Here is a 12,493-nt window from a genome sequence, read left to right on the forward strand (position 1 = left end):
TTCACAAAGAAGGTGTTAAAAGCATCCGTTATTTCCTTAGGGTCATTTATAGTTTGATTATTTTCTATGAAACAGCTTGGATGTTCCTTATTTGTCATGTTTTTTTTAATGATACCATTTAAAACTTTCCACGTACCCTGGATGCTATTTTTATGTTGTTCTAATAGGTTACAGTAATGTGTTCTTTTACTGTGCTTTATTATTTGTGTTAACTTATTTTTGTACGTTTTATATTTGTGTTCAGTTTCTTTGGTTCTGTGCTTTAAATGTCTTCTGTAAAGATAATTTTTCTTTTTGCAGGACTTCAATAATCCTTTTGTGATCCATGGTTTGGCCTTGACAGTGCTGTCCTTAATGTCATGTTTTTTCATTGGACAGTGCTTATCCAGTGTTATGAAAATGTTGAGAAAGGTTTCATATGCCTCATTCGGGTCTGTGGAGGTATAAACCTCCCCCCAGTCTTGAGCACATAACTCAGACTTAAATGCTGCCATAGTTTCTGGTGTTTGGTGTCTAACAAATCTATATTGAACTGCTTTTTTGGCCCTTCTCTCATCAAAAAAATCGTGGAAAATACTGAATACAGGTAGATGATCACTTACGTCATTGAGTAGTAGTCCTGCTGTTATTTGATTCTCCGGTTGATTGGTGAAAATGTTATCTATCAGTGTGGCAAAGTCTACTGTTATTCTGGTTGGTTTTGTAATAAGGGGAAAGAAATTATTGCTGTACAGTCCTGTTATAAAATCGGTTGTTTTGGTACTGTCCATGGGGTTCAGAAGATTAATATTAAAATCACCGCACACAATATGGATCTTGTTTGATTTACTAAACAAATAATCCAATTTTTGATTGAATGTATCTAGACATGATCCAGGTGTTCTATAAACACAACTGACATTTATTTTTTGGGATTTTTCTACTTCAATTTCTACTGTTATGCATTCAAAAACTCCAGCTATAGCAGTTGATTTGCTGTCAATCTTCCAACATTTTAAATCTTGATTTACAAAAAGTGCTACTCCTCCTCCCCTTTTTCCAACTCTGTTTGTGGTGAATAATTCATAACCATCCAATCTTATTTCACAACACTTGTTCTCATCAAGCCAAGTCTCTGAGACTGCAACAATACTAAATTTATTGAACTGGCTCAGATATTCTCTAATATTGTCAACATTTTTATACAAACTTCGGCTATTAAAATGTATTACAGTAAATGATTTGTCCACATTCACACATTTAAATTGTTCGTCTGTGTAGTACTCACAGTTTCTGGTAATATTATTGTAAAGATTACAATCGGGATCTATGTCACTGCCAAACTCATTTGAATTGCAGTTGTAATTGATATTGTCGTAGAAGTCTAGTTGGATGTGATTATAATTATTATACAGTTCACTACTATAATTATTATCAGTATTTCTACATTCTAATTCCTTATCACCAACGTTGGTAAAGATATTTTTTAATTCACTCTCCATTGTATTTTAGTTTTTTCTTTTTCTTTGTACAGATAACACATTTGTATCCACCTCCACTGAAACACGCACACACACCCACACAAACTCACGCACACAACTGACAATACTTTTACTCTATTATAAGCGTCCCAAAGCAGTCCAAATGAAAACAATTTTGTATTTGGTATTAAGTTAGTGTTTATACGTGGTGTTGAGTATATGTCTTTATGATCCAAGGTAAGAAAAAGTAAAAAACAACAAAAATAGTCTGAGCATTTCAAAAATAAGCTCATCAAAAATCTCACTGTAGCTGTCCTCATCAAAAAAGGAACGATCAAAAAATGAGCTCGACAAGAGTGCAATTGTGATTGTCCAAAAAATGGAACAATCGACATTATCTGAATTGTTCGAGGTCTTCAAGTTCTCTTACCAGTATCACTTTAGCTTTTTCCGGCGTAGATCCATTCAGCTGAATGAAAACCTTGCAGTTTCTTGTCCATGTGGCTCCAATCTTGTTGTTTTTCCTGAGGATGCGTGCTTCCCGTGCTATATCCGATATTTTCTTGGTCAGATGCTCGTTGATATACACCGCTGATCCCTTCAACTTTCTTCCTTGTCTCAGTAGTTCTGTTTTGTGTCTCCGGTTTACAAAGCGCACAAGGACTGCAGGCTTTGCTTTGTCTCTGCGTGGCAGTGTATGACACGCTGAGATATTGTTTGCATCCACGTGTATGTCTTTTCCTTTCAAAAAGTGCAAGACTTGGTCCTCCAGAGTTTGCAGATCCTCTGTCTCTGCGTCCTCTCCAACATTCCTGCCCGCCGTAGCAGCTCGGGCATATGAGCGCGGTCTGATGTTTAGTCCCGTGATGATGACATCTTCCATCCTTGTGTACTGCTCTAAGTTTTCAACTCTCCTTTCAAGATCAGTTATTGTCTTGTCTTTTTGTCGGATTGTTTCTTTGAGTTTCCTCACTTCATCTACAAGCTCCGTTAGCTTGCTTAGCTGATGGGAGACGCTAGCCAGGTCCCCTGACATGAAGTTTAGCGACTTGCGTATTTCCTCTATGTCATTCTCCATCTGTGCGCTCTTCTTTGGAGGAGGCATGACAAAAATTACGACGATGCTTCCCACGCCTTTTCTTTGTATTTTGACCGAGTGGATTTGATAATAATTACTAAATGTTGTCGCAACTTACGGGAGCGCCGCCATCTTGTAACCCAGTATCAGTTATTGTGCGCCATGTATGTCGCGGACTCAACGTCTAGGTCCAGAGTATATAAAGTCACCAAAAGCGAATGGACAATGAAGGTGAAGGCAAAAGAGTGAGGAGTGTCCTGACCAGATATCTACATCCCTAGACTGATTGATGTAAAATGTTTAGAGATGTCCGATAATATCGGCCTGCCGATACAATACAATTATAAAACATTTTATTCACGTGACAAAAGTACATACATACACTTACAAAACTGACAACAAATATACACGATGTTAAACACTGATATCAAAGGAATATCATTTTTGGGAAACAAAAACGACAAACATTTCACGTTATAAAGGTAAAAAAACATTAACTTACAAAACGTGTAATGTTATTATTACATACAAACTGTAAAGAGAAAGTCATTTATAACTACAACTGATTTGTTTTAGTAATGGACCAATACAAAATAAAGTGGCATTAGCTTTTGGAATGAGAGTGAAAATATTTTTGTGCATTTCAGTCTTCAGCTACATCCGAAATGGTTTCTTACTCAAATATTCTGGGTATTGTTTGGACCCATAGACCAGCTTGAAAAAGGTGTTGGTGGTGGAGAAGACATTACAGTCTACTTGATGGGATGTGTGTGTTCGATTCCCATTCATTCTTCATTTTCTTCTTATTTCTGAAAAATAAAATAAAATAAAATAAAAAAATAAAATCATTATTAGCTTAAAATTCCGGACTTTAAGCCGCTACTTTTTTCCTACGCTTTGTACCCTGCGGTTTATAAAAATGGTGCGGCTAATTTATGCATTTTTGTTCGGTGACAGCCATAATGCAAATAGTTTTAAAAAAAATAAGCAAAGACACTGAAAAGGTGTGTTTTTGTTTGTACTGTGGCGCCATCTTTTGGACAATATCGCTCACTACAGAGTAAAATACCTCTGGCAACAAATGTGTGTTCCTACATCCGGAAACAAATGCGAATATGTTCTAATCATGGCAGAGTTGTTAACAGACCAAGACTATTTTTAAACACATGAGGATGCAAATCATTATTTTTTTGAAGCTGAACATACTGAGGAAAAACTACTACTTCTAGAAGCGAGAACGAAGAGAGTATGAAAAATTGGGGGGGTATAGCTCGGTTGGTAGAGTGGCCATGCCAGCAACTTGAGGGTTCCAGGTTCGATCCCCGCTTCCGCCATCCTAGTCACTGCCGTTGTGTCCTTGGGCAAGACACTTTACCCACCTGCTCCCAGTGCCACCCACACTGCTTTAAATGTAACTTAGACATTGGGTTTCACTATGTAAAAGCGTTTTGAGTCACTAGACAAAAGCGCTGTATAAATATAATTCACTTCACTTCAAATGAGGATTCAAATCATTATTCTTTTTAAGCTGAACATACTGAGGAGGAACTACTGCTTCTAGAAGCGAGAACAAAGAGAGTGTGAAACATTGACTTCTGGCAACAAATGTGTGTTCCTACGTTTGGAAACAAACACGATTATGTTCTAATCACGGCAGAGTTGGTAACAGACAACAACTATTTTTGGACACATGAGGATTCAAATCCCTATTTTTTGAAGCTGAATATACTTAGGAGGAACTACTGCTTCTACAGGCGAGAACAAAGAAAATGTGTGAAATGTTGACTTCTGGCAACAAATGTGTGTTCCTACGTTCGGAAACAAACACGATTGTGTTCTAATGATTGCAGAGTTGGTAACTGACAACAGCTATTTTTGGACACATGAGGATTCAAATCCCTATTTTTTTAAGCTGAATATACTGAGGAGGAACTACTGCTTCTAGAAGCGAGAACGAAGAGAGTGTGAAATGTTGACTTCTGGCAACAAATGTGTGTTCCTTCGTATGGAAACAAACACGATTGTGTTCTAATCATGGCAGAGTTGGTAACAGACAACAACTATTTTTGGACACTTGAGGATTCAAATCATAATTTATTTTAAGCTGAATATACTGAGGAGGAACTACTGCTTCTAAAAGCGAGAACGAAGAGAGTGTGAAACGTTGACTTCAGGCAACAAATGGGTGTGCATACGTCCAGAAACAAACACGATTGTGTTCTAATCATGGCGGAGTTGGTAACAGACAACGACTATTTTCAGACATATAAGGATTCAAATCATAATTTTTTTGAAGCTGAACATACTGAGGAGGAACTACTGCTTCTAGAAGCGAGAACGAAGAGAGTGTGAAACGTTAACTTCTGGCAACAAATGTGTGTTCCTACGTCCGGAAACAAACACAATTGTGTTCTAATGATTGCAGAGTTGGTAACAGACAACGACTATTTTTAGCCACATGAGGATTCAAATCATAATTTTTTTTAAGCTGAATATATTGAGGAGAAACTACAGCTTCTAGAAGCGAGAACGAAGAGAGTGTGAAACGTTAACTTCTGGCAACAAATGTGTGTTCCTACGTCCGGAAACAAACACGATTGTGTTCTAATGATTGCAGAGTTGGTAACAGACAACGACTATTTTTAGCCACATGAGGATTCAAATCATAATTTTTTTTAAGCTGAATATATTGAGGAGAAACTACAGCTTCTAGAAGCGAGAACGAAGAGAGTGTGAAACGTTGACTTCTGCAACAAATGTGTGTTCCTACGTCCGGTAACAAACACGATTGTGTTCTAATCATGGCAGAGTTGGTAACAGACAATGACTATTTTTGGACACATGAGGATTCAAATGATTTTTTTTTTTAAGCTGAGTATACTGAGGAGGAACGACTGCTTTTTGAAGCGAGAATGAAGAGAGTGTGAAACGTTGACTTCTGGCAACAAATGTGTGTTCCTAAGTACGGAAACAAACACGATTGTGTTCTAATCATGGCAGAGTTGGTAACAGACAACGACTATTTTTGAAAACATGAGGATTCATATCATTATTTTTTTAAGCTGAATATACTGAGGAGGAACTACTGCTTCTAGAAGCGAGAACGAAGAGAGTGTGAAACGTTAACTTCTGGCAACAAATGTGTGTTCCTACGTCCGGAAAGAAACACGATTGTGTTCTAATCATGGCAGAGTTGGTAACAGACAATGACTGTTTTTGGACACATGAGGATTCAAATCATAATTTTTTTGAAGCTGAATATACTGAGGAGGAACTACTGCTTCTAAAAGCGAGAACAAAGAGAGTGTGAAACGTTGACGTCAGGCAACAAATGTGTGTTCCTACGTCCGGAAACAAACACGATTGTGTTGTAATCATGGCAGAGTTGTTAACAGACAACGACTATTTTTAGACACATGAGGATTAAAATCATAATTTTTTTAAGCTGAACATGCTGAGGAGGAACTACTGCTTCTAGAAGCGAGAACGAAGAGAGTGTGAAACGTTAACTTCTGGCAACAAATGTGTGTTCCTACGTCCGGAAACAAACACGATTATGTTCTAATCACGGCAGAGTTGGTAACAGACAACAACTATTTTTGGACATATGAGGATTCAAATCCCTATTTTTTGAAGCTGAATATACTTAGGAGGAACTACTGCTTCTCCAGGCGAAAACGAAGAAAATGTGTGAAATGTTGACTTCTGGCAACAAATGTGTGTTCCTACGTCCGGAAACAAACACGATTGTGTTCTAATGATTGCAGAGTTGGTAACAGACAACAACTATTTTTGGACACATGAGGATTCAAATCCCTATTTTTTTAAGCTGAATATACTGAGGAGGAACTACTGCTTCTAGAAGCGAGAACGAAGAGAGTGTGAAACGTTGACTTCTGCAACAAATGTGTGTTCCTACGTCCGGTAACAAACACGATTGTGTTCTAATCATGGCAGAGTTGGTAACAGACAACGACTAGTTTTGGACACATGAAGATTCAAATCATTATTTTTTTTAAATGAATATACTGAGGTGGAACTACTGCCTCGAGAAGCGAGAACGAAGAGAGTGTGAAACGTTGACTTCTGGCAATAAATGTGTGTTCCTACGTCCGGAAACAAACACGATTGTGTTCTAATCATGGCAGAGTTGGTAACTTACAACAACTATTTTTGGACACATGAGGATTCAAATCCCTATTTTTTTAAGCTGAATATACTAAGGAGGAACTACTGCTTCTAGAAGCGAGAACGAAGAGAGTGTGAAACGTTAACTTCTGGCAACAAATGTGTGTTCCTACGTCCGGAAACAAACACGATTGTGTTCTAATGATTGTAGAGTTGGTAACAGACAACGACTATTTTTAGCCACATGAGGACTCAAATCATAATTTTTTTGAAGCTGAGTATACTGAGGAGAAACTACGGCTTCTAGAAGCGAGAATGAAGAGAGTGTGAAACGTTGACTTCAGGCAACAAATGTGTGTTCCTACATCCGGGAACAAACACGATTGTGTTCTAATCATGGCAGAGTTGGTAACAGACAACGACTATTTTTGAACACATGAGGTTTCAAATCATTATTTTTTAAGCTGAATATACTGAGGTGGAACTACTGCGTCTAGAAGCGAGAACGAAGAGAGTGTGAAACGTTGAGGTCTGGCAACAAATGTGTGTTCCTACGTCCGGAAACAAACACGATTGTGTTCTAATGATTGCAGAGTTGGTAACAGACAACAACTATTTTTGGACACATGAGGATTCAAATCTTTTTTTTTTTTAAGCTGAGTATACTGAGGAGGAACGACTGCTTTTTGAAGCGAGAATGAAGAGAGTGTGAAACGTTGACTTCTGGCAACAAATGTGAGTTCCTACGTCCGGAAACAAACACGATTGTGTTCTAATCATGGCAAAGTTGGTAACAGACAACGACTATTTTTAGCCACATGAGAATTCAAATCATAATTTTTTTAAAGCTGAAAATACTGAGGAGAAACTACGGCTTCTAGAAGCGAGAACGAAGAGAGTGTGAAACGTTGACTTCTGCAACAAATGTGTGTTCCTACGTCCGGTAACAAACACGATTGTGTTCTAATCATGGCAGAGTTGGTAACAGACAACGACTATTTTTGGACACATGAAGATTCAAATCCCTATTTTTTGAAGCTGAGTATACTGAGGAGGAACTACTGCTTCTAGAAGCGAGAACGAAGAGAGTGTGAAACGTTGACTTCTGGCAACAAATGTGTGTTCCTATGTCCGGAAACAAACACGATTGTGTTCTAATTATGGCAGAGTTAGTAACAGACAATGACTATTTTTGGACACATGAGGATTCAAATCCCTATTTTTTGAAGCTGAGTATACTGAGGAGGAACTACTGCTTCTAGAAGCGAGAACGAAGAGAGTGTGAAACGTTGACTTCTGCAACAAATGTGTGTTCCTACGTCCGGTAACAAACACGATTGTGTTCTAATCATGGCAGAGTTGGTAACAGACAATGACTATTTTTGGACACATGAGGATTCAAATCATTATTTTTTTAAGCTGAATATACTGAGGTGGAACTACTGCCTCGAGAAGCGAGAACGAAGAGAGTGTGAAACGTTGACTTCTGGCAACAAATGTGTGTTCCTACGTCCGGAAACAAACACGATTGTGTTCTAATCATGGCAGAGTTGGTAACTGACAACAACTATTTTTGGACACATGAGGATTCAAATCCCTATTTTTTTAAGCTAATAGTACTGAGGAGGAACTACTGCTTCTAGAAGCGAGAACGAAGAGAGTGTGAAATGTTAACTTCTGGCAACAAATGTGTGTTCCTACGTCCGGAAACAAACACGATTGTGTTCTAATGATTGTAGAGTTGGTAACAGACAACGACTATTTTTAGCCACATGAGGACTCAAATCATAATTTTTTTTAAGCTGAATATACTGAGGAGAAACTACGGCTTCTAGAAGCGAGAATGAAGAGAGTGTGAAACGTTGACTTCAGGCAACAAATGTGTGTTCCTACATCCGGGAACAAACACGATTGTGATCTAATCATGGCAGAGTTGGTAACAGACAACGACTATTTTTGAACACATGAGGATTCAAATCATTATTTTTTTAAGCTGAATATACTGAGGTGGAACTACTGCGTCCAGAAGCGAGAACGGAGAGAGTGTGAAACGTTGACTTCTGGCAACAAATGTGTGTTCCTACGTCCGGAAACAAACACGATTGTGTTCTAATGATTGTAGAGTTGGTAACAGACAACGACTACTTTTGGACACATGAGGATTCAAATCTTTTTTTTTTTTAAGCTGAATATACTGAGGAGGAACGACTGCTTTTTGAAGCGAGAATGAAGAGAGTGTGAAACGTTGACTTCTGGCAACAAATGTGAGTTCCTACGTCCGGAAACAAACACGATTGTGTTCTAATCATGGCAGAGTTGGTAACAGACAACGACTATTTTTAGCCACATGAGAATTCAAATCATAATTTTTTTTAAGCTGAAAATACTGAGGAGAAACTACGGCTTCTAGAAGCGAGAACGAAGAGAGTGTGAAACGTTGACTTCTGCAACAAATGTGTGTTCATACGTCCGGTAACAAACACGATTGTGTTCTAATCATGGCAGAGTTGGTAACAGACAACGACTATTTTTGGACACATGAGGATTCAAATCCCTATTTTTTGAAGCTGAGTATACTGAGGAGGAACTACTGCTTCTAGAAGCGAGAACGAAGAGAGTGTGAAATGTTGACTTCTGGCAACAAATGTGTGTTCCTATGTCCGGAAACAAACACGATTGTGTTCTAATCATGGCAGAGTTAGTAACAGACAACGACTATTTTTGGACACATGAGGATTCAAATCCCTATTTTTTTTAAGCTGAATATACTGAGGAGGAACTACTGCCTCTAGAAGCGAGAACGGAGAGAGTGTGAAACGTTGACTTCTGCAACAAATGTGTGTTCCTACGTCCGGTAACAAACACGATTGTGTTCTAATCATGGCAGAGTTGGTAACAGACAACGACTATTTTTGGATACATGAGGATTCAAATCCCTATTTTTTGAAGCTGAGTATACTGAGGAGGAACTACTGCTTCTAGAAGCGAGAACGAAGAGAGTGTGAAATGTTGACTTCTGGCAACAAATGTGTGTTCCTATGTCCGGAAACAAACACGATTGTGTTCTAATCATGGCAGAGTTAGTAACAGACAACGACTATTTTTGGACACATGAGGATTCAAATCCCTATTTTTTTTAAGCTGAGTATACTGAGGAGGAACTACTGCCTCTAGAAGCGAGAACGGAGAGAGTGTGAAACGTTGACTTCTGCAACAAATGTGTGTTCCTACGTCCGGTAACAAACACGATTGTGTTCTAATCATGGCAGAGTTGGTAACAGACAACGACTATTTTTGGACACATGAGGATTCAAATCATTATTTTTTTAAGCTGAATATACTGAGGTGGAACTACTGCCTCTAGAAGCGAGAACGAATAGAGTGTGAAACGTTGACTTCTGGCAACAAATGTGTGTTCCTACGTCCGGAAACAAACACGATTATGTTCTAATCACGGCAGAGTTGCTAACAGGCAACGACTTTTTTTGGACACATGAGGATTCAAATCCCTATTTTTTGAAGCTGAGTATACTGAGGAGGAACTACTGCCTCTAGAAGCGAGAACGAAGAGAGTGTGAAACGTTGACTTCTGCAACAAATGTGTGTTCCTACGTCCGGTAACAAACACGATTGTGTTCTAATCATGGCAGAGTTGGTAACAGACAACGACTATTTTTGGACATATGAGGATTCAAATCATTATTTTTTTAAGCTGAATATACTGAGGTGGAACTACTGCCTCTAGAAGCGAGAACAAATAGAATGTGAAACGTTGACTTCTGGCAACAAATGTGTGTTCCTACGTCCGGAAACAAACACGATTGTGTTCTAATCACGGCAGAGTTGCTAACAGGCAACGACTTTTTTTGGACACATGAGGATTCAAATCCCTATTTTTTGAAGCTGAGTATACTGAGGAGGAACTACTGCCTCTAGAAGCGAGAACGAAGAGAGTGTGAAACGTTGACTTCTGCAACAAATGTGTGTTCCTACGTCCGGAAACAAACACGATTATGTTCTAATCACGGCAGAGTTGGTAACAGACAACAACTATTTTTGGACATATGAGGATTCAAATCCCTATTTTTTGAAGCTGAATATACTTAGGAGGAACTACTGCTTCTCCAGGCGAAAACGAAGAAAATGTGTGAAATGTTGACTTCTGGCAACAAATGTGTGTTCCTACGTCCGGAAAGAAACACGATTGTGTTCTTATCATGGCAGAGTTGGTAACAGACAACGACTATTTTTGAAAACATGAGGATTCATATCATTATTTTTTTAAGCTGAAAATACTGAGGAGGAACTACTGCTTCTAGAAGCGAGAACGAAGAGAGTGTGAAACGTTAACTTCTGGCAACAAATGTGTGTTCCTACGTCCGGAAAGAAACACGATTGTGTTCTAATCATGGCAGAGTTGGTAACAGACAATGACTGTTTTTGGACACATGAGGATTCAAATCATAATTTTTTTTGAAGCTGAAAATACTGAGGAGGAACTACTGCTTCTAAAAGCGAGAACAAAGAGAGTGTGAAACGTTGACGTCAGGCAACAAATGTGTGTTCCTACGTCCGGAAACAAACACGATTGTGTTGTAATCATGGCAGAGTTGTTAACAGACAACGACTATTTTTAGACACATGAGGATTAAAATCATAATTTTTTTAAGCTGAACATGCTGAGGAGGAACTACTGCTTCTAGAAGCGAGAACGAAGAGAGTGTGAAACGTTAACTTCTGGCAACAAATGTGTGTTCCTACGTCCGGAAACAAACACGATTATGTTCTAATCACGGCAGAGTTGGTAACAGACAACAACTATTTTTGGACATATGAGGATTCAAATCCCTATTTTTTGAAGCTGAATATACTTAGGAGGAACTACTGCTTCTCCAGGCGAAAACGAAGAAAATGTGTGAAATGTTGACTTCTGGCAACAAATGTGTGTTCCTATGTCCGGAAACAAACACGATTGTGTTCTAATCATGGCAGAGTTGGTAACAGACAATGACTATTTTTGGACACATGAGGATTCAAATCCCTATTTTTTTAAGCTGAATATACTGAGGAGGAACTACTGCTTCTAGAAGCGAGAACGAAGAGAGTGTGAAATGTTAACTTCTGGCAACAAATGTGTGTTCCTATGTCCGGAAACAAACACGATTGTGTTCTAATGATTGTAGAGTTGGTAACAGACAACGACTATTTTTAGCCACATGAGGACTCAAATCATAATTTTTTTAAGCTGAAGATACTGAGGAGAAACTACGGCTTCTAGAAGCGAGAATGAAGAGAGTGTGAAACGTTGACTTCAGGCAACAAATGTGTGTTCCTACATCCGGGAACAAACACGATTGTGATCTAATCATGGCAGAGTTGGTAACAGACAACGACTATTTTTGAACACATGAGGATTCAAATCATTATTTTTTTAAGCTGAATATACTGAGGTGGAACTACTGCGTCTAGAAGCGAGAACGAAGAGTGTGAAACGTTGACTTCTGGCAACAATTGTGTGTTCCTACGTCCGGAAACAAACACGATTGTGTTCTAATGATTGCAGAGTTGGTAACAGACAACGACTATTTTTGGACACGTGAGGATTCAAATCTTTTTTTTTTTTAAGCTGAATATACTGAGGAGGAACGACTGCTTTTTGAAGCGAGAATGAAGAGAGTGTGAAACGTTGACTTCTGGCAACAAATGTGAGTTCCTACGTCCGGAAACAAACACGATTGTGTTCTAATCATGGCAGAGTTGGTAACAGACAACGACTATTTTTAGCCACATGAGAATTCAAATCATAATTTTTTTTAAGCTGAAAATA

At 38.5% G+C, this 12,493-nt stretch overlaps 1 protein-coding gene across 1 annotated transcript in view; it reads right to left on the bottom strand.

Annotated features, from left to right (window-relative positions):
• Positions 1-2,874: 2,874 nt before the first annotated feature.
• Positions 2,875-12,493, bottom strand: part of LOC133575715 (solute carrier family 22 member 13-like) — a 36,354-nt gene continuing 26,735 nt past the window's right edge. Inside the window, exon 10 of the mRNA XM_061928507.1 lies at positions 2,875-3,347. Coding sequence (XP_061784491.1) covers positions 3,284-3,347 — 64 coding nt within the window. The 3' untranslated portion in view covers positions 2,875-3,283. The remainder of the gene's footprint in view (positions 3,348-12,493) is intronic.

This window comes from Nerophis lumbriciformis, linkage group LG03 (genome assembly GCF_033978685.3).
Source record: "Nerophis lumbriciformis linkage group LG03, RoL_Nlum_v2.1, whole genome shotgun sequence".
Taxonomy (NCBI): Eukaryota; Metazoa; Chordata; class Actinopteri; order Syngnathiformes; family Syngnathidae; genus Nerophis; species Nerophis lumbriciformis.